Source organism: Colias philodice, chromosome 17 (genome assembly GCF_061535455.1).
Source record: "Colias philodice isolate Cphi_HAF_F1 chromosome 17, ilColPhil1 Martin Lab GWU primary, whole genome shotgun sequence".
NCBI classification, from domain to species: domain Eukaryota; kingdom Metazoa; phylum Arthropoda; class Insecta; order Lepidoptera; family Pieridae; genus Colias; species Colias philodice.
The window spans coordinates 5,090,670-5,113,695 of NC_143102.1; the positions used below are offsets into that span (position 1 = coordinate 5,090,670).

General features: G+C 36.9%; 1 protein-coding gene across 3 annotated transcripts; it reads left to right on the forward strand.

The window, feature by feature from the left end:
- The first annotated feature begins 736 nt into the window (after positions 1–736).
- Positions 737–21,498, forward strand: LOC149481061 (uncharacterized). 3 transcript variants are annotated; one of them, XM_089705821.1, is made up of 21 exons: positions 740–1,339; positions 5,830–6,005; positions 6,447–6,648; positions 7,003–7,068; positions 7,147–7,236; positions 7,445–7,528; positions 8,281–8,425; positions 9,982–10,092; positions 10,445–10,555; positions 10,688–10,798; positions 11,245–11,328; positions 11,960–12,043; positions 12,292–12,462; positions 12,729–12,899; positions 13,066–13,236; positions 14,038–14,107; positions 14,373–14,534; positions 15,373–15,492; positions 16,001–16,110; positions 16,373–16,462; positions 16,580–21,498. In XM_089705821.1, the coding sequence occupies exons 2-20, from the start codon at positions 5,971–5,973 to the stop codon at positions 16,444–16,446; spliced, it is 2,172 nt and encodes a 723-aa protein (XP_089561947.1). In that variant the 5' UTR covers positions 740–1,339; positions 5,830–5,970; the 3' UTR covers positions 16,447–16,462; positions 16,580–21,498. The 3 variants fall into 3 exon arrangements, with proteins under 3 accessions (XP_089561944.1, XP_089561946.1, XP_089561947.1); XM_089705818.1 differs by lacking the exons at positions 15,373–15,492; positions 16,001–16,110; positions 16,373–16,462; positions 16,580–21,498 and having other exon boundaries at positions 737–1,339; positions 5,833–6,005; positions 14,373–14,814; XM_089705820.1 differs by lacking the exons at positions 9,982–10,092; positions 15,373–15,492; positions 16,001–16,110; positions 16,373–16,462; positions 16,580–21,498 and having other exon boundaries at positions 738–1,339; positions 14,373–14,814.
- The last annotated feature ends 1,528 nt before the right edge of the window (positions 21,499–23,026 follow it).

The following is a 23,026-nucleotide window of genomic DNA, read 5'->3' on the forward strand; positions in this document are numbered from 1 at the left end:
ATTATATATAATAACATAATATGCAAATATAACTCAATTTATATTTAATGTTTAGTAGGTATATCTAACCAATTAAAGTATTTCAAATAACACATTTCTGTGTCACATTTAATACATACATATAATATGGAGAAGCAATTTTGTAAGTGAATGAATGGGATTCGTGGAATGGGGACGATTAATGAAAGTGAAGACGTGATTCAAACTCGCTGGCGGGAATCACCAACTGAGAATAGGTAATTCATGTAAACATCTGTACGAAATTTAGTAAGTATACATATTTAAGTATCTGCATAATATACATCTAGGTAGTTAAGTACTAGTTAGGTACCTACCTAGTTATTCGTTTGTGTAATTTTTTCTCCAGAGGATACTGGTTTATAAAAATCTTATAAGAATTTCTAAATTATAATTTTACAATATTACAATTTTCTAGGTAGATAACTTAGTAAGAAATAAGAATCTAACTAGGTACCTACTATATTACTTGTTTATATTATATTTTATTGTAATCAGTGAAACATAATGGACAACGATACATCACTGACACTGAATAAATTAAAATTCAAAAAAAGTAAAAACACATAATGCCTACTTTAGTAGCTACCTACCTATTTACTAACGTAGTAAAACTACATTTTTATTTTCCAATAATTGGCGGTAGTTCAAAATTGGAAAAAAATAAAGTGCAGCAGAGGTGGCAATTTATTTGTACTGTCATCTTAGATCATTAAGTACTTAGCTACATAATAATTGATATTACCAAAACTCTCGTATTAATACTAAAATGTACGAAAAAGTAAGTGACAAACCTATAAGGTCAATTAAATTCAAGAGATATCACTGCTCATCGTGTAATATCTTCACTAACTCTGCAAATCAATATAATCAGCATTTAGAAGGAATCCGGCATAAGCAAAGAATTACTTTTAAGATTAACAAGCATAATAATAGCTTACCGGATGATCACGTTTATGATCTTGGATTCTATGTTCCTGTTTTCATTGTCATATTACTCACAGTATTTGTGTTATTCTACCTATGCATTGAAATATGTAATTAATGAGACATAATATTATTGCAAATTATCATAAGTCATGGCCATTAACAATGCCTTAAATTTCGCGCCACAATTTTAATTGGCGGAGAAGTCGTCCCCAAGCGTTCACGGCTTCTATGCGCACGAACGAACGCGCAGAACAATGAGGTAGCAGCCATTTTATGTCGGTGGCTAAGAAAAACATAATTCGAATGGCCAATCTTATCGAAATTGTGTAATTAGTGCTCTAATTTATGTGTTTCCGCACACGCTACTTTTGTTAGGCGTTCCTTCACTTATGTGAGTAGATTCTGAGTTTTGTTATATCATAACGATAGATTATAAGTGTAATAAAACTTAACTTACAATAAGTGTTTAAAATGGTTTAATTAGTCGATAAACTTAATTCTTATTTATACTCCCAGTATCGAAAATTTCCGCTAGTTTTCACGTTGTCTTTTTACAGTGATTTAGAACGGTGTTTGTGTTTACATTGTCCAAACCGCCGAATTGTTATAATACAAACCGCTTCATATTATATTTTTAGGTTTGAGATATGACATAACTTTATGCCAATGATAAATTAGAATATATAGAGACGTTATTGTTTACATTATGATTGTGGTGGTCATTAATTACTAGTGCATAACAACCGGCGTCGCGCAGCCTCTACTTAAAAGTTGCGAACAAAATTCAATAACGAATTGGCCATTTTATTGATGGCGGGGGGAGTTGGGTGGAGACGTTTAGAGCTTTGTGATAATTTTTGCAAAAGTAAGGAACATTAATATGAGATTGATTTTCTTTAATAACTTAACCATCTAAAAAAAATGTATTTTCACTATGTACATATATGAAAACATAAAAGTAAAAGATAGGTAATATGTATGTGCATATATTTTACAGTTTATGCACATATTTAATTCATATAAACATTACATTAGTGTGCATAAAGTTGTCATACATCAAGTTGTTTCCAGTCAATGTCCTATGATAACTTGTGCAATTTAAAAAATAAATAAATAATATTTATGTTTGACAAAAACTTATTTTTTTAAACATACATTCACTAACATAATTAACATAAATATACCATTTTTTCTGTGTTTTATGCTTATGTTAAACTTTTAGTTAGTCGTCTGCTTAATATTATGTTTTCAAAATATCTGTAATCAATTACTTCTCTTATTTATTTATATTTTTTTTGTTTAACGTTGGCATGCTTTGTATACTATTTTATACTTTAGTTTTATAAGAAAAATATTGTGTTGCTTTTTGTTTATAAATAAATTATTGATAATCATCACAAAATTTTCCTATTGTTTTATTTTGTTATTGCCTTTTACAATACTAATAATTTAGTATATATTGAATATTCATTTATTCTTTAATTTCATTATATTCAGGCAGGTAAATAATAAAAGTCATTCTTATAAGTAGAAACAGCGAATTGGATTCCAGTATTCTCAACTGCCATAATAATAATTTACTTTACTTGTATACAAGAATAATCCTTATTCAAAGTTTGTCTATATTATAATATACTTGAAAAGGAGCAAACATGCTTGATGACTATTGCCGCTACAACAATAAAAATTAAAATCAGCCTTTCTCATACATTACAGTTACGTTGTAACTAGTTTTATTTTGTAAACTAACTATAAGGGTTTTTGCTTCTTATATATGGTGCCTGTTTAATACTACATCAGCATAGGTGAAATTTATGTTTGTATGGTTGTCATTTACACAGACATAATTACTTTTAAAATTGTGTACTGATTTTAATTCATTCATTCTTTATTTATATACATTTTTATCTACCTTTCTTTTCAAAACTAATTATCTTGTATTTCATATAGCAATCACCTTCATTGCTTTAGTGGAGGGGGTTATGGAGATTCAGTAGTTTCATTTGGAATACAACTGATAAAATTGTATGTTAAAGTTGGGAACTTCTGAAATAACTTTTTCCAATAAGTTACAACTTTATGGATTACTGGTACTTATGTTTCTTATGTATTGGTATTATTTCTGATAAGAAATATAAAAAAAATCGACATAAGTGGAAGGTAGCAGGTACACTTTTTTTAATTTATGTATAGTTGTCTAATTCATTGTGATTTCCAACAGACCTTCCCCATCTCTCTTTACTGAATATTTTATTCACATGCCTAAGGCTCCTATATGTTAGGGCCCCCTAATTCCTTGAAAGAAAAAAATGTAGATGAAAAATACCAACCCCACATATAAATAAAAAATCGGTTAAGACTCGACTTTCGGACTTGTGAACTAAGAGGGTTTCTTTAGCTTAAAGAGCAACTAAAAAAAAATCGGTGACCCATCCAATTTATGGCCGTGCCAACCGTTGCTTAAGCACGATTTTTTATTATTTTGTTGTTAAAGCGCCTTGGAATTTGGTACCAAGCAAGGACTTGTAGTATAGATAAAGGAAAAATTATTGCTAAAAGCATAATTTTAAAAATATTAAAAAATGTATTTGTAGCCCTCGGTGCGCGAGTCCGACTCGCACTTAACCGGTTTTTATTTTCAATAAATTAATCTACTATGTACAAGTTAGTTTTTATTACCCTATAAGATAGTGTGTACCTACTTAATAAAAATAATTAATTGCCATACAATAGATACCATAGATACCTTTCTCCAAAGTTTTCTCGTTGTATATAAAGCGAAGTAGATAATGGTTTAATTTATGAGTCATTAAATTGGACTATTGAGTAATACACTATAAGGGCACAAAAAAATAATAATTTGTACAGTTTAAGAATATTTTTCAATTTGACGAGTACGCTTTTGGGAGGGGGGAGGGCTGTCATGTCCCTGTGTCCGCCACCCCCTAGACGCGGAACGCGCCGCTAGTTTCAATATTTTTGGCCGGGCTGAAGTTAGGTGTACCACAGCAATAAGAAATATAATTTGGAAAATCCAAAAGTGCACGCCTCATAATTTTTTTTTAATAAATATTTATTAATTATTATTTTTGTTTATTTAATAACAATTAAACCACATCGAATCAGACCCTGAAAAATGAAAGGGTTCTATTCCTGAGCATACTCAAGCGTAAGAGAAAAAAAAAGACTCGATTAGTAAAGTATTTCGGTCGCTATCGTGTTAACAAGAAAAAGGATCCGCACATACAGACACACGGACGTCCAAGACAGAACTTTTTTAAACTGTTTTTTAACTAGTTTAAATAACAAAAATGACATCAAAAATATCATGAACGTTAAAAATAGTGTTTTTTCTTAATATGTGTGTGTATGTAGTATCTTACAAGTGCAATGTATGATATATAGACATTTTAAGTTTGAAAAATCAGATGTTTTGCGCGAAGTGACAGTAGTACCCACCTCAACGCTTCGCTTATGAGGCGTGCAATACTTATATGAGCAAGATTACAGTGATGCTAAGTTTAACCCCGCCACTATTAAAGCTGTCTTTTGATTCGACATTTTTTTTAATTTTAAATTTAGGTACAAAATCATAAGTATTTTTTATGAAACATAACTAACCTCCTACCTACTATTTTTAAAGCTTGACTGTGGGAAATTTCAAACAATTTTGCTTATGTGTGACACCTTTCACTTTTAAAGTGAAACTTTTATTACATCGTCTCAAACTTTTTGGTCTGTGTAGCGCATGTCGCGTGACGGTCGAACCGTACGATAATTATCGTACAAATACGATAATTTTGTGCCTAAGTTTCACTTTTACCGTGGTTTCATAAAACCACACAACATTTTTTCAATTATTTTTTTTTTCACAATTTCTAGTTAGAGAATATCGAACAGTGTAGTCCCTTGAAAACATTCGTTGAACTTTGAAGGTATGTCAGCAGTAAAAAGCAGCATTATAATCCGACTCTCCGACACAGTGCCGCATTATTATTAGCGCCGCACAGTGTAAGGAAATCGCAATCTAGCGGGATTTAATTCTGATGATACGGAACTTATTAAGTTTGATTGAAATAAGAATTTTAATAAGAGCGCGTACACATAATTTAAAGCTCGACTTACCTTTATCTAAGTTAAGTAAAATATGTATGAAAATTATTTAATATTCTTAATTTCTAAGAAAGTTGTACAGATGGGGAAAAACAATTTTAATTAAAAAACCGGCCAAGTGCGAGTTGGACTCGTAGACCGAGAGCACAGATTAGATGCTAGCCGAGAGCTCTGAACAAACTAATTTTTTAGTATGTTGTAACTTTAAAATTTATGTTTTTAACCATTTTTCATTTATGTGCTTTTAACCAAATTTCAAATTTGTCAAATAAAATTAAATGTAGGTTTTGATTCCCTTGCGAATGTCGAAATATGCGAAAATTTGCAGCTTAGTTTTTTTTTAACTTTTGATTACGTAGGCTTATAAATTTGATTTTTTCATAGCTTCAAGGGACCGCAGACTTGAGTATCTTACTAATATTATGAAACGCGAAAGTTTGTAAGAATGTATGGATATAGGGATGGATGTTTGTTATTCTTTCACGTAAAAACTACTGAACCGATTACATTTTTTATGAGCTGATATTTGTCTTATAATAGGTACCTACCGTAACATGTATTTATCATATTATTCCCTCATAAATTGGCAAAAGGCAAAGGCTACCTATTTACATACAAGTCAGTTTTTCTATACCCGTGGCTTGATATCATTTTGTTACATTATCTACAACTTGAGTGTGCAAATTCAGATGGATCCGTCTACCCGTAGTTTAACATAGACGAGTGTGGCATACCTATAGCAAATGTGCTAATGATATCGAAATCCAGCAGGTGGTAGGGTGTCGATGATGGGAGACAGCGACGTCCGCCATTAGTTTCCCGGCACACTGGGGCGTGGGCGTCGGGGGTGTGGCGCGGGGCGTGGGGGTCCCCGTGCCGCCCCCCGGCGACCTACTCGCCACAATCTCCATGTTCGAGCAGCAGATTAAAGCTGAACCTATGAGGTATGTCCTATAAATCGATATGTGACAAATGTATTCATTACACACCAAACAGCAGCGCTGCATCAAAGGGAACGCTCATTGTACTATTGTAATGAATATCGAGTAACACGTTTACCCCATTGACCACCGAGCGGCCCGATCGGGCCGAGACACAATAGATTTTCTATTGTGTCTGTGATCCGAGGACTGACGGATTAATTAGGCGGGAAAAAAGTACCTATTTAAAAAAGACAATCTACAAGGCAATAAGAAATACGTTGGCATGTCCAAAATAATAAATAAACGCTCTTTGAACATGTATCTAATCTGAATAAAATCTTGGCCTGACTTCAAATTTTTCTATCTTGCCATAATATATACACATTATGATTTATTAAAACAAATACATAAGTATTTGTAATCCAGAAAAGTAAATACACAAACTCATATTAATCTTTGCAGTTTTTACACATCACACTCCCACGTGAACACAGGACCCCCGACAATAGTCCGTTCCGATTCAAACCATGGCATAATTAACATGAACCAACATCACCCCCAAGAGGACTCGAAGGATAGCCTCATAGTACAACACCAAGTACATCAACAGGAGCTGCTGGATCAGCACCAACAAGACATGCAACAGGATGATGATGTAGATAATGTGAGTGGTGATATGAACCAAACCAACGAATTTATAGAAAAAAAATGTATGCATGTACTAGAGTACACACGTAAGAAGTGAAACTTCTTTATGACCTTAAAAATGTCTCGAGTATGGCGTAACGCAAAAATGTCACGCGTACGGCGTAACGCAAAAATGTCACGCGTACGGCGTAACGCAAAAATGTTACACTAAATTTTTGTCCAACCCCGATAAAGAAGTTTCACTTCAATTGTATCATCATCATTTTCATAGATGTCAATTTTATATATTTTTTTTTAGTTTGGTAATACAAGTCATTAAAGTTCTATATTAGATAATTTATTTTTTGTTTACAAATCTATTTTTTTACAGTTAAGTTTCAAAGGTATGGACGATGAGGGCGTTGAAATGGATATGGATGGGCGCCAATGCTCTCAGGTACTTTTCTTTTAATTTCTTCAATCCAAATAAGTTTTTTTAATTGACTGTCGATATCTATACCCATCTCTTTTACAGGGTATGGGCGTTGATATGGGTTCCGTACAGACTAAGATGGAGGTCACAAATGGCCAAGGAGTTCCAAGATCCAAACCTCAAGCTTGCAAAGTAATTTTAAATATTTTGTTTATTTAGATAATTACATACGATATCTTACGAATTTAATAATCTTTATCTCGAATTCGCTTAAGATAAAATTTATCTATAAATAAATATCGTCAAGCAGCGATTTAGTATAAAACTGAACCTACTTTTATTTTGAGTCCCCAGTATCATTTTTGTAAATTAAATTTTATAAATGGTGTATTTTTTCTAGGTGTGTGGCAAAGTTTTATCATCTGCATCTTCATATTATGTACACATGAAACTACACTCGGGCAACAAACCATTTCAATGCACGGTAAACATATTATTCAATGTTATAGTTTTTTTTATATTATATTTTGTGATGTGCCTTAAAATGTCATCAATGACCATTCTTATATTGCATATACTTAGAGCGTATACGCACTACGCGGGTAGCCGCATTGCGGGTAGCCGTCCGGCTGACCGCAAGCACAATTATGTACGTAATATTCATTTCTATGCGCACTGCGATGCGGCTACCCGCAGACCGCTCCGGTTGCTCGGAGAGCTACGTCACGAGTGACGGCCAGCCGGACGGTTGCTATACGCACTGTGCGGTTCAGTCTGCGGCTGCCCGCAATTGAGTGAGTGTGTGCACGTGGTTGCAAAATGCTTGCTCTCATCTCGTGTTTGCAAATAAGGATGCACCCATTACTTCTTTCTTTGCTTTTCTTCTTTACGTAACGTGTGTAAATGTAGTAAATAGCTGCAACTTCTTCCATTTTCATCTTTGAAATGGATTGACATGACCGCAAATCGCAACGGTTCTTCAACCGCACTATGCGGGTAGCCGCATTGCGGGTAGCCGTCCGGCTGGCCGCATTCGCAACCGCATCCTGCGGTCAGCCGGACGGCTACCCGCAATGCGGCTACCCGCATAGTGCGTATGAACCCTAACAGCTTTAAAATTATGTACTTACAATAGGTCATATAACTATGGATTGTAACTATAAAAAAAAATGAAATGTATGTAACAAAATATTATGTGACCAACAAAAGCAGGAATAAAAATAACAACACGTGCAGGTATGCGACGCGGCGTTCTGCCGCAAGCCGTACCTGGAGGTGCACATGCGCACGCACACGGGCGAGCGGCCGTTCCAGTGCGACCTCTGCCTCAAGCGCTTCACGCAGAAGTCGAGCCTCAACACGCACAAACGCGTCCACACCGGTGAGTGTGTCCGCACCGCGGCGGCTAGCGTGTACCGTGTAGACTGGCCGTAAACAAACTTGACATTGACAGCTTAAAAAAAAAGTTTGAAACATTTTGGCGCGTAACTTTAAACTGAATAGTATTCTACGGAATAGTTAAGGTTTTTTATTAAGTAAATAAGTACTGTCTTATTTTGATTGAATTTTTAGAATTTAGTACAACATTAAAAATACAGAGATTTACTTTAGATGTGATGTTAAGTTTGTTTACAACGTTGAGTAACTTGTAATTTTGGAAAACAGATGCTAGTGTTTTGAGAACTGATCCACATTAAAGCAATAAATTGCTATAAATTGAAAAGAAAAAAGAAAGATATGTACCATCGTTTTTGAGGACTGGGTTGTAAAATGATATTTTTTTTATAACATGCTTACAAAAATATTGTGGATTAAATGGATCAATTCTCATAAAGCGTTATAGATGTAAATATTTCAATCAATGAATATAAATATGTTTAATTTTTATTTCAAACAAAGATTCGGGTATATACCACAACTGTCTGCTAGATTTTGAAATACCAGATTTTTTCATGTACATATTCCGATTTCCGATTATTTACCGTATCAACTTGCCGATATATTTTTTTTAACAAGAAAGTAGGTGTAATCAAAACTTCAAATGTAATTTCCGTAACTTAAAATATAAAGATTTTAATTGGAATTTCGGGCTGTACTACTTATAAAAGTTCCACCATCTGCAGATCTGTATAGGTTATTTTTATGGAAGTTACGTTTTCATATAAACTATAATTATTTAAATTATTCCTGAGTACCATGAGGGGATTGCTGAATAAAATATATTAATTAAATTGGTTTATATATTCGATCAAGTCAAACCTCCTCCTGTTTTCGCGTTCTTGATTATTTTATTTTTTCTATGTATGTTTTGTGTAGTACATAGTAGTGTGTAGAAATGTGTGTAGTACTTTATTTGCTGATTCTGTTTTATTTTGCTAACATAAGCCCTTTAAATACTTCGCGTAAATTTTAGTTATTTGCACGTTTCATTATATTTACAATGTATTATGGCACTGTTCAGTATGGAATTTTCGGGTTGCTAAATAATATTAATAGAAGAAATATAATATGAAATTATTTAGAAGTTATCTGGCGATAGATGCGTTTTAGTGCAAAATTTTAGGTTGTATAAATTTACTCTTAATCTGCTTTCGGCCTCTGGACAAGCTTTTTAAACATCCAAAATAAAAATGATATCTGTGTTTTAAACATTTTCTTCTTATAGAAGTTGCTATACAACATGTCTATGATAATTACATTACGACACTGGTGCGACTCACTGATCGCGTACACGAAAGTTGTACACACTTACCATACAAATGTGAATAGTTTTTGAGTCGTGTATTATGTTAAATACGATCAGGGCGTGAAAGTATTCCTGTGAGGTTAACAGGGGGAGGTACAGAACGCACATTGGATTCGTTTCGATCCACTGTGTGTTCTTAACGTGGCTTGGATCATAATTTCCGAGATAAGTTCGTGGAATGTGGCTTTTAGATGAGCACATTCGCGCATTGATGGTGAAGGAGCGGCCCTACAAGTGTGAGCTCTGTCAGATGCGCTTCACGCAGAGTTCCAGCCTCAACCGGCACAAGAAAATACACACGGGTGGGTTCTTTTCTTGCACCGCCCTGTGCTTACTCTCCTTACTACGCCCTTTGTTTTGTACATATAAAGACCCAACTCGCCTCTTAGTTTAACTCTTATTATTCGTATATTTTATTTTGTCAACAGCAAATATTGTTTTACCACTTAGCAAAATCGTCGTTTTATATGCGTTAAACGTAAAGTTATATCAACTTGTGCGTGTCGAAATTTGAGGCAGCGCGGTCTTATACTGTCCGTACTCTTACCTCCCCCTGATGTGTGATTGAGTATGAATTTAACTTGCTAGGTTAGGTTAGAATTGAAATATGAGACAGGGTATAAAATGCTATATCGATACTCATATACCTTATAGAGGAGCACAGACGAGCCCTGTTAGAGAAAGTGCGGCCGTACCAGTGCCACATCTGTTTTATGCGCTTCACTCAGAAGTCCAGCCTGGGCCGACACGGAAAGATACACACGGGTAGGCATTTTGCCCTAAAATCCTTTAGTAGACATTGAATTATCTATATTTAGAATTCACGTCATTAGGCAGTTAAACGCAGACGTGTTCAGCGAGATCGTTATTGTAGCTGAATTTTGTTGCTATTTCTAGAGGAGCACATCCAATCGCTGATCAACAAAGTGCGCCCCTATCAATGCGACATCTGTGACAAGCGGTTCACGCAGAAGTCCAGCCTTGGTACTCATAAACGTATCCATACCGGTGGGTCCCTTGATATATTATAACTTGATTAGGTATCTAAGTCACAATCTTAACGGGTCTCAATTTCAAGTTCTTATCGTTGTGGCTTTGACGCCTTCTTTGTGAATAGTTTTAAGGGCTCCCGAAATTCCTCAGTTTGTTCAAAAGATTAGCGATTTGGAAGTGTTTTTCGATAAGTGAGGCACGTGATTTTTTTAATTTTATTTTTGATATATTCGATACAGGTGCGCGCTCAAAAACTATTCACAAACCGTAAATAGCATGTGAACGTTGTGAAATTTTCTTTTTAAGTTACCGTAGGAGAGAAATTCTGATGGACAAATAACACCTTAAAATTCCCTCATGGTAGTTTTACAGATAAGTGGCATATTGGTATATACGTTGAGTAAAATTATTTGTCCATCGTCCATTTTGTTTTGTTTCTCTGTCCCCCCGCGGCGGCGCAGGCGAGCGGCCCTTCCAGTGCACCGTCTGCCTCAAGTCCTTCACGCAGAAGTGCGCGCTCAATTTGCACGAAAAAATACATACGGGTTAGTAGCCCACTACTACATTTATAGTAATTCTTTCGGTACGATACGCAACTTAAACGTCACGCACCCACTTCATTTAGCGTCATGCTTTTTTCCTGTTTTCCGTTGCCTAACCCGTTAATTTATGCACTTTTTTCAATAGCTTTCATCTCGTTGCTTAACTAACATCTCGTTATCTGTTAACTCATTATAAAGCGCGCTTTTATGTACTTCTGCACTCGCCGATCCCCCAGATCCTTCGATATCTAATCCAGTCATCGTAGCCCAGCAGACAATTCATCTCGTTAGTCTTGTCATTATTGAATTCATTATTTCTTCATAAATATTAATTCTATCACAAAAGCGGTAATGCAATCGCCGTCGAGACGCAGACGCGTTTAAACTGGCATTAAATTCAAAATTGGGGTTCGATTTTTTTTAAACATAATCGTTTTTCGTACGCGTCATTACGATCGAGATTGGCTGGGGGCGAGCGGTCAAGGCACACGTGCCGGAAAGCGTCGGCGACGTGCGTTACTCGCTTTTGTGTGTGCACTGGGCGCAGTGCAAGGGCGCCCTTACTCGTGCGGGCTTTGCCCGGCGGCGTTCGCCCGCCGCCCCTACCTGGACATTCACATGCGCACGCATACAGGCGAGCGGCCCTATCAGTGCGACGCCTGTCTGAAGCGCTTCACGCAGAAGTCCAGCCTCAATATCCATAGACGGACGCACACAGGTGGGTGTCAGTCGCGGGCCGGACTGGACCCCCGCCCCCAGCCTCTCTCCGTTCACTTTCATTCTCTCCTCCAAATCGCTTTTCGGCGCGTCCGAGCGCCCCGGTCCCGGTCCGATAGCCTTGTAATAAAGATTTGGAGCGGAGTTAGCGGCGAGCGGCGACCAGTCCGCGCCGCGACCTCCGTAGGGCGAGGGCGGCTAGCGTCCTTGCGGGCTCGCCGCTGCTATAATATATGTGTTGGGCACCAGTCCAGGGCAGACCGTTCCAGTGCCTGTCGTGTCCCGCGGCCTTCACCTGCAAGCAATACCTGGAGATACACACGCGGACGCACACGGGCGAGCGGCCGTATCAGTGCGACATCTGCCTGAAGCGCTTCACGCAGAAGTCGAGTCTGAACATACACAAGCGGACGCACTCAGGTACGTTGCGAGGCGCGGCGCGGCTCGGGCGGGGCGCCCGGGGCTTGCTCACTTGTGTGCGCGCTTACGGAGGCATCGGGGGCGTCGGGGCGGGCGGAAGCGAGGCTCCGCGGAATTATCGCTCTTTAGAATATCATAGAATCCTTTCGTGAACTTCATAAGATTGTACATAAATAGTAAACAGTGATGAAATCCTTGGTGCGCTTCCGCCCGCGCCGATGCACTCCCGTCGTGCGCGAATCCATGTTGACGTGTTCGTCTTACAGTGCAGGGCCGGCCCTTCCAGTGCCTGCAGTGCCCCGCCGCCTTCACCTGCAAGCAGTACCTCGAGATACACAACCGCACGCACACGGGCGAGCGGCCATACCAGTGCGACGTTTGCCTCAAGAGATTCGCGCAAAAATCTACACTTAATATACACAAAAGAACGCACACGGGTGAGTTTTAACATTATACTAGGTTGTTTTTTAATCATATTTTATTCATCTTTACTATGTAGAGAAGTTGTCGGTGCCACATGTCAGGATTAATAATTTTTCGTGAGTACTATTGTTGTTAAATGTCACTCGCGACGAAGATAATACTAACTTGTATGGTGGGTAGTGCAAGGGCGGCCGTATCAGTGTATGGAGTGCCCGGCGGCGTTCACTTGCAAGCCGTACCTGGAAATACACATGCGCACGCACACAGGCGAGCGACCCTTCGAGTGCGATGTCTGTTACAAACGCTTCACGCAGAAATCCACCCTCAACATTCACAAGCGCATTCATACCGGTATGGAAAACGAGTTCTGTACTGTAAGCCCTAATCTACACTATCCGTTCGTTTACAGTACCGCTCTCGATTCCTTTAACTAAAGAGCGTCACAATACCTGAGTTTTGTAATGTTAATTAATGGTCTTAAAACGAATCGATAGTGTAAATCGGATCTTACATTACCTTTGGTTGTTTTAGAAATAATTGAATGTGATTTGTGATAGGTAAAAGGGCTTCGAGAGGCTTTGAGTTTGAATGCAAATTTGTAACACGTGATTTGTGGTAGTAGCAACTATTTCGACGATTAGCATTTGCTTTAAAAATCAATCCTATTCTTTGTTGAACCTAACATGTCTGTATGAAGTTTTCAACAAATGCTTTTGGTCTGAGCTTACGAGTTTTATGAGCGGGTATTCGACGGGTGATTGCTTCACAACAAAAGAAAATTGGCTTTAATATGTATGTGTGAAGGCATTCACCGCGTTGGGAACAGGCGTACAAGACGGCAAATTGCGATAACAGGTATTATTCTTAAATTTGTTCTCAATGATGTGGCACCGACAACAAAATATATCGCCAATTCATTTTCATCTGCTACATCATCACTTAAGTTTCATAATTATATTATTTGTTATTATTTTTTCTTAGCTTGAGTACATTAATTTCAGATCGCATCATACTGTCTGATTGCATCTTGCCGTCTTTATAACATTATTTGCTTTTGTTTGTGCTTGAACGTTCATTGAGTATATTGCATCTGCATTGTGCATCGTGAGAATTTTTATTTTGGAACCAATTTATAACTTATGGAAATTTCAGGGGAACGCCCCTACGCTTGTGATATTTGTCAAAAAAGATTTGCCGTGAAGAGTTACGTTACGGCTCATAGGTAAGAAAATATTGATTTTTTAAATGTTTAATTCGCATTGACACTAGAAATAAAAATACACTAAATTTCCATCAATTATCCTTTAGCACTTCGTTCGAAATGTTCTGCCCAATTTACAAATAATATTCGATTTTTTATTTCTTTAAACATCACAATTAAATATTAATCAATCTCCTATAATTGGCACTTTATAAAAATGCACTATTTTTTTAAATATTTTTTTACATAATCTAACCTAATAAACGCACGCGTTCCTCCCGCACAGATGGTCGCACGTGGCGGACAAGCCGCTGAGCTGCGAGCGCTGCTCGATGACGTTCACGTCCAAGTCGCAGTTCGCGCTGCACATCCGCACGCACGCGGCGGGCCCGTGCTACGAGTGCAGCGTGTGCGGCCGGACCTTCGTGCGCGACAGCTATCTCATACGGTGAGACGGATACACATACCCTATAGCGCAGTTCGCGCTGCACATCCGCACGCACGCGGCGGGCCCGTGCTACGAGTGCAGCGTGTGCGGCCGGACCTTCGTGCGCGACAGCTATCTCATACGGTGAGACGGATACACATACCCTATAGCGCAGTTCGCGCTGCACATCCGCACGCACGCGGCGGGCCCGTGCTACGAGTGCAGCGTGTGCGGCCGGACCTTCGTGCGCGACAGCTATCTCATACGGTGAGACGGATACACATACCCTATAGCGCAGTTCGCGCTGCACATCCGCACGCACGCGGCGGGCCGGTGCTACGAGTGCAGCGTGTGCGGCCGGACCTTCGTGCGCGACAGCTATCTCATACGGTGAGACGGATACACATACCCTATAGCGCAGTTCGCGCTGCACATCCGCACGCACGCGGCGGGCCCGTGCTACGAGTGCAGCGTGTGCGGCCGGACCTTCGTGCGCGACAGCTATCTCATACGGTGAGACGGATACACATACCCTATAGCGCAGTTCGCGCTGCACATCCGCACGCACGCGGCGGGCCCGTGCTACGAGTGCAGCGTGTGCGGCCGGACCTTCGTGCGCGACAGCTATCTCATACGGTGAGACGGATACACATACCCTATAGCGCAGTTCAATCGGTAGAAATCACCATTTCAACAATAAAACCTTCCGGTTTTTATGTAATTATTTTATAAAATATTATTTTAATTTATGAGTATATCAACTATCAACACACCATAAACAGTCTATCCACATTGTAAAATACCTTACGCGCAGTAAAACTTATGTTAGCCCAAATTAATAACAAATATGTCTCGCCAGGCACCACAACCGCGTGCACCGCGACAACCACAGCAACGTGTCGGCGAACAGCGGCGTCATCAGTAACGTCAACAGCGGCAACAACTCGAGCTACGACTCGCCCGGCGTCTGCGATCTCAGGTGACCATTGTTTATATTCATTTACTTAAATTTAAAGTAATGATACAAGGTGTATGGAACTTAAAATAATATGGTAGCGGTAGTAGGCTTAACGGCTTTTTAACGTGATAACGTTTTTAAAATCGTTTTAGTCGGGTGACATGTTCAGAAACTTGTGTCACACCAAAACCTCACGAGCGCTATCGCAGGTATAACGAGAGAGAGACGGCCCGATCTCCCGTCTCATCTCGAGCGCTGCCACCAATAAGACGTTATCACGTAAACATCTCGATCGTAAACCTACTTTACAAACAACCAATTTTTTTATATATAAATTCTAAAATTTATTGCGCAATAAATATAAAAATAACTATTATTGACGTCGATAAACATAGAATAAAAGTCTTTTTCAAAGATATTTGAACTCTGTTTTTGAAATATTCTTGTTCTAGAACATCTTATTTTAACACAACTATGAACTAAGCTACTATAATTAATACAAATATAATAATAAATGTTATTGTTTCAGTTTCGTGCCAATGGTGAACCGCTACCTAACATCGCAGGGCACGCAGGTGTCGCTCAACGACACGCAAACCAAGATGTCCGCCATGTCGCCGCAGTCCATTGCCTCTATTTGTGAGTTATAATTAAATAATAACTCGTTAATTTTTATTTCAGAATGTTTTGTCTCTGATAAATATATTGTAGTTTTAATTAATTATAATGGCAGTACATCTAAAGTTATAGTGCAAATGCTTCAGTTTAAAAATTATCCATCAAAACAATAAAATTATAACCGTAAAAAATTACTTATATTAAAATTCTAGAACGATGGTTAAAAGTTGTTTGTTAAATTGTAATAGTGACAAATTAAATAATAATAAGTAATGTAATGCAGCGTCCCCCCCTCCGTCGCACACCCCCACTCCGCAGCCGCAGCAGATGTCTTCGGGAATGCGACTCGCGGACTGATCCATTTATCATATAGGTAAGCGTTTTTTATACGTAAATATTTCTAATCACACCTTTAACATAATATTTGTTTTGCTTAATTTCATAAAAATTTTATTGAATTTATTTTAATGATAAGAGTATTTGTTTCCAGCGCTCGATTGAAGCTGGGCCGCCCGAGTGCAATAAAAGAATAGGCAGCCGTCAATAGGAGCAGCTAATTACCACGCGAGTCGCCAGCGGACTTATGCACAGAATCAAATTATTTTATATTGATTTATTTATTTTATACATATTTGAAGTGAAACTTCTTTATCGGGGTTGGAAAAAAATTTAGTGTAACATTTTTCCGTTACGCGCCATCTTGTTTTTATCCCTTACATACGTGATTGACGTATTTCTGTAAAGTTGCATATAGTAAATTATTTTTTGAAAAATAAGGTCATAAAGAAGTTTCACTTCTTACGTGTGTACACTAGTACACGCACACATTTTTTTTTATTTGGTCGGCCGTGATGCGCAGAAAGGTGAATTGTGTGGGAATAGGATCCCTCGGACTGAACACGGCTCGAGGTTTAGTCAGTAGGGCTGCTACTTGCGTCGGGGTACGAGTGGAAGGTTCTAGAAACCCGCGAACGGACTGTGCCAACGTGAATTACAACTTACATAGAAATCGTATTATTTTAAATTCACCACTGAAAATTTTATACTGAGGCACTAGGAAATAATTTGATGTTTCGATTTATATCTTGTGAACATTTTAGTATTACAATGATAAAATATTTTCGAATAAAATTCGCGCGGTTCTAAAACCCTTCACCGATATAGTACCGTGATAATATGATAATACATACTTGATGAATTTATAGTCTGTTTATAATAGTTGTCGCCGTATATTAAGTAGTCGGCAGCCCTAGTAGTCAGTAGTCAGGTAGCGGTACCGCCTATGTGTATGCATTGTGATTAAAATCCACATCTGTGATTTATATCTACCATCACAATTTTTAATCGACGTGGTGGCATTCATAAATCGTTACTTAAAACTCTCATCGTTATAGAATGTAGGCCTAAATTTTTGATCTCATATTCTAATTTGCTTAGTGGTAATCTTTCGAAATGGTGAATGGTAAATCTCCAACGGAAATTCTAAATTGGAACATTCGTCACGCTCGTCATCCCATTCTCATTAGACGTAGTGAATATAACAATATCTTATTGCGATGCTTTAACTTAGATGTGTCTGTGTATATCGATAATTGTATAGAACTGTTACCGATGAGAGGTCGAGCGCTCTGATCGCTAAACGAAAGGACTCTAGTGTAATCTCTCCTCGTGATTCCGTACGAACGCTTTAATAAATAAAGAAACTAATTTCATACGAAGATAATAATTATAAAGTACAAGTACAAAAAACGATTTAACATGCAGAGTCCTAAGAGGCAATAATAAAAAAGGTTTCACAAAATTAATAACTTTTAATATGTCTTTATTGGAGTAATCCAGAGAAGTGCCTGTTGCAACATAAATTGGCAATATTTTTAATAGTATTTTCGTTTATAGGAGAATCATGTTCGGTGTCGAAACAGACGCAGTGAGCGGAACTGCGTCACGCGCGCATTCTCTACACTGAGCGTATCTTTTGTGAAGCTTCTTACTATAACTTGTGCCTTCTAGCAGTTAGCGAAGTTAGGCGACGTGAGTCGTTCCACCGTTCCGTTCGCGTTACGTTTCGCGTCGATCTCGCCCCGACTCTGTTGCACTCGAATTGGTTTCTCGTTCGATCGGCGGCAGGGAAGCTTGTTTTCGGTACAGTTTTCGAATAAATAGTGTGTAAAGTATAGTCGTATAGCGCAGTAGTCTTCCAATACCTTGAGACGATGTTAGCGGTTAGCGGTCAGCGGTTAGCGGTCAGCGGTTAGCGGTTAGCGGCCCGTGTCCGCTGCGAGGGTTCCTTCGGTTTGCCATTATTGATATCAAAGATAGATTGGTGCCATTTCTATGTAAATGATGTGGTAGGACGTAAGTTTAGTTAAGTTTGCCGGTCAGGGTAGGTTGGAAATAGAATACTGTAATGGGTTCACCTTCTCACAGTGTTATGTACCGACTGTGGAATGATGTTTACGTTGTTTTGTTTTTCAGTTCGTGTTGTTGTTTTTTATATATATGTATACATTATTTTATTTCCATGTTGCGTGTCCATGTGCTGAAGGTCAAAATTGTAAATATTGGTAGGGTTTATTTATTCGAATGACGTGGGATTGATGAATCAAAATTATATTGAAATTTAAATATTATCATTTGTAGAACTCTTTCTACGAGTATAGGTCGAACTGAAGTTATATTATTGGAAGTAATCATAGAATATTAGGTCAGAAGTATACTTTCGTATTTAAAAATTGAAATTTCCTCGTAGCTATACATAATAATAATAAAAATATATACATGTGAATGTTGTTTGATAGTCCTCAATATTTTTTTATATTTTGATAGTTCTGTATTGTGAAACACGAGAAAATAGGCCAATATCTCAGTATCATTTATAAATAAAAAATAAATAATATGTATGTAGTTACACGATACTTTAAGAGTAAAGTAACAAGACGGATGCATTTAGTTGCCCAGAAAGTGAAAGAATAAATATAGATGTAACATCTAAAATATTTTTCCGTGTTTTTCGAAAGTAACGTTTTTATTAAGTTTTTTTTACCAAGCCATTGAGAACAGTATTATTTAGAGAAACTAGATGTTCGATTTATCGGATAGTGTAAATCTATCAACTACCAACTTTAGTGATCACCATTGAGAAGAGTAAGATCGATTATTATTTACCTACATAATATATATTTAGTGTCTGCGTCGAGGAGTCCCGCTCCTGGGCGTCGCGTTATCCATAGTTATTGTGAATGGAATAGAAACACCAACATAGTGAACTAGTTACGTAAAGTATATAAATGTATATTATCGTCGCCCGCTTGCCGCCACTGGGTGGGAACGGCGCCTCTATTGTAGAATTAGTAATATATTTTTGTTATACTCTGTTCTTGTCTTTATAGTGATTGTTTTTTATTACATTAATTCGTCGTAGCGCCGTTCGGACCGAGTGCGGGGAGCGGAGTAAATAGAGAGCGGTCCTTCTACGTTACGATGTGTATCTCTATATTTACAACCCTTGTGTATGGAAAGGGGAGAGCTATATTTCGTAAGTAACGAGGATCGAAATTTCAGATCAGATGCACAAATTTTAAACGACCTAAAAGATATTTTTGGAGGCGATTCTTACCGGGTCGTAAGTGTGTGCGTCTCATCTGCCCCAACTATTTTACATACAATAATACGATGTTAGTTACTAAATTAGAGAGTAATCGAGCTATTTTTCAGTTACGTAATCGTCTAAAAATCGTAGTTATACTTCCTCTATTTCTACTTATTTTTCCAACCGTAGAAAAGACTGAGTTAAGGATCCACAACATTGGAAACAAGAATACTCATTGAATGAAAATTGTCAAAATTTTATTGGTTTGTTATTTGTTTTGTTAACATCGGAGTGGTTGTGGTGTTGGACCAACCAGTTTCTTTGTATATCTTTAAAAATTTTGTTAGGAAAACGTACATATCTTAGCCGTTGATGGTAAATGTATACCTATATCCGTTGTCGAGCTAGTCGTGGTGGCCCCGGTCGCCTAACAGACCTATAATTTTGAAAAATTAATCTCTCATCCTGCGGTTGTTCTCACAATAAATATATAATTCAACAGTCTACGATCTAAGATCTTTGTTTGAACGAAATATATGATGAATGGAAATAACTCTTCCCGTTCTATCGATGAGGGATTTGTTTATCATAATTGAGGATCATTTGAATGTGCTAGTTTTATGAGCAAATAACAGTGAGCCTTGTATAATCATATGACTAAGGTACATAAATATTTAGTTCTATTGTATCGTTAGATTTATGCGTACTTCCGCTTTGTCAACATATTGCGTTGCTTACATCATAATCATACGAGAGTACAGCCTAAGGATTTTAACGTTTTTTTTTATATACTGAGAGCTATTTCTAAGTCACTGATTTTGTACTATTTATAGTTGTATAACAAATTATATCGGCTGTAAGCCAAAAATAAAGTTTTGGAGTGTTTTACATACTTTTAATTCCTATTTTATTAAAATTCAATAACAAACATCATGGCATGATGATTTTTTGCTACGGTCATTTAGTTATAGCTCTACAGAGTTTATTGACCAATATTTTTAACTGCAACTGTTTTTCTTTTTATTGTTAAAATTTTTAGGCTAGTTATATTTTATGGAATAAGTTAGATTTGTTAACTGTGGTGTATTGTATTACATTGCACGTGATCGTCACCTTTACAGCCTCCTTTACTTCTATATTTTATTCTTATATTTTGTTTCTTTATAGTCTGATATATTGTGATAAATTTAATAAGTTTATAATTATTATCGAGTCAATGGTAACACTTAAAATGTAATTTTAATTATATAATATGTCAGTCTTATCATACTTTTTGTATGTAGTATTTTTGATACTTAATTATTTGTTCTAAATTGACTGTTTTTATGTTTTTGCCTCTGGAGACTGATTTGTTAATAGGGAATACATTTTATGTGTTATCAACAATTATGATATACCTAAGTTGTTCTTTCTATTATATTCTTTATATTATTTGTCGTTGATGCTTTGAGAGTATACCATGTGTATTGTAAAGAGGCTGTAAGGGCCCTTGTGTAGTCAGCATTATGTATATGCTTTAATGTGATTTTTTAAATGTACTCTTTATTATAATTAGTATCATCAATCAATATAATTAGCGAACTAACAAAGCGATTTTTAAATTTTTCATTTCATAGTGATTTATATTGAGATCAAAATAAATACAGAGTTTATTTAATTTTATGGAAAGTATACATTGTAAAATTATTCGATAGTGCTCTACTTGTCGAGCTCTAATAAAAAAAGAAAAATTATATGAATGCAAAATAACAAGTCACGATTCTTTTAGAAGTCGCCATGTAGTGGAGAAAAATAAACGTGCCATGATATTTGTGGCTAAATTTCTTGTTTTCTTTCACCACCTCTCCCTTAGTTTAAGCTGTATAAGTATTAGTAGTGATTGAGAAACTTAGTTCCATATGTTTAATTTTATGATAAAAGTTAAGGTCCAGTTAATTTGAAACTGACTTATTAGGTGGATGAACTTTATCCTACTAATATTATAAATACGTAAGTTTACTCTTTCAAGCAAATACTACTGTACCGATTACAATGAAATTCAGTATGTAGTTAGCTGAATACCTAGAATAATTCATGGCTACATTATATCCCGGAAATCCAATAAATAAGAAATAGGCGGTTTTTCTTGGAAAACGCGGGCAGAAAGCTAGTTGATAATTAATTATTGTGGTCTTTATACGACGTAGGTACCTACGTACGACATTTTTATCTACAATATGGTCAGCACTTATATTAGAATCTGAACTTCATAAATAATCTAAAAAAAAATCTTATTTGTTATAGAATTTACTTTATCCAAAATCACTATGTACCTATTAGTCCATTGAATAAGTCCCTCCAAGGGGGGTCTAGAGTGCGTCAGTTAGTAACGTAAGATGTTTCTTCGGAAACATGTCAAGAGTCCCTAGGTAATAAACATAATAAAACCCCGGGACACTAGGAGGAGCCCCGGAGTGGGGGGAGGGGGGGAATGGGTCCATTTTTTCATTTAGCGCTTAAATCTCAAAAACGGTACATGTTAGAGAAAAACTTTCAAGGAAAAGTCAAGTCCATTGAGGCGTTTAGGAGGTATTGAATTTTATTAGGGTAGTTACGATACTTGAACTTTTTAACTAACTACCCTAATAAAATTCAATTCCCCGTAAACGCCTCCATGGTGGAATCTGGTATTTTTATCAATGATAGACCTAATTATGAGCAATCTATCTGTACCGGTCACAAGTTGCACTTTTGAGTTTTTTGGAAGAAAAAAAATAAAAAGTTCAAGTATCGTAACTACCCTGATAAAATTCAATTCCCCGTAAACGCCTCCGTGGTGGAATCTAGTATTTTTATCAATGATAGACCTAATTATGAGCAATCTATCTGTACCGGTCACAAGTTGCACTTTTGAGTTTTTTGGAAGAAAAAAATAAAAAGATCAAGTTCAGTAACTCAAACTACCCTAATATAGTATTTTGACAATCGATTCCTCCTAAAGGCTTCCATGGAGGAATGTGTTTATTTTACCAATTATAGACCTAATTAAGAGCAATCTAACAGTACCAGTCACAAGTTGCACTTTTGAGTTTTTTGGAAGAAAAAAATAAAAAGATCAAGTTCAGTAACTCAAACTACCCTAATATAGTATTTTGAAAATCGATTCCTCCTAAAGGCTTCCATGGAGGAATGTGTTTATTTTACTAATTATAGACCTAATTAAGAGCAATCTATCAGTATCGGTCACAAGTTGCACTTTTGAGTTTTTTTGGAGAAAAAAAATAAAAAGTTCAAGTATCGTAACTACCCTAATAAAATTCAATTCCCCGTAAACGCCTCCGTGTTGGAATCTGGTATTTTTATCAATGA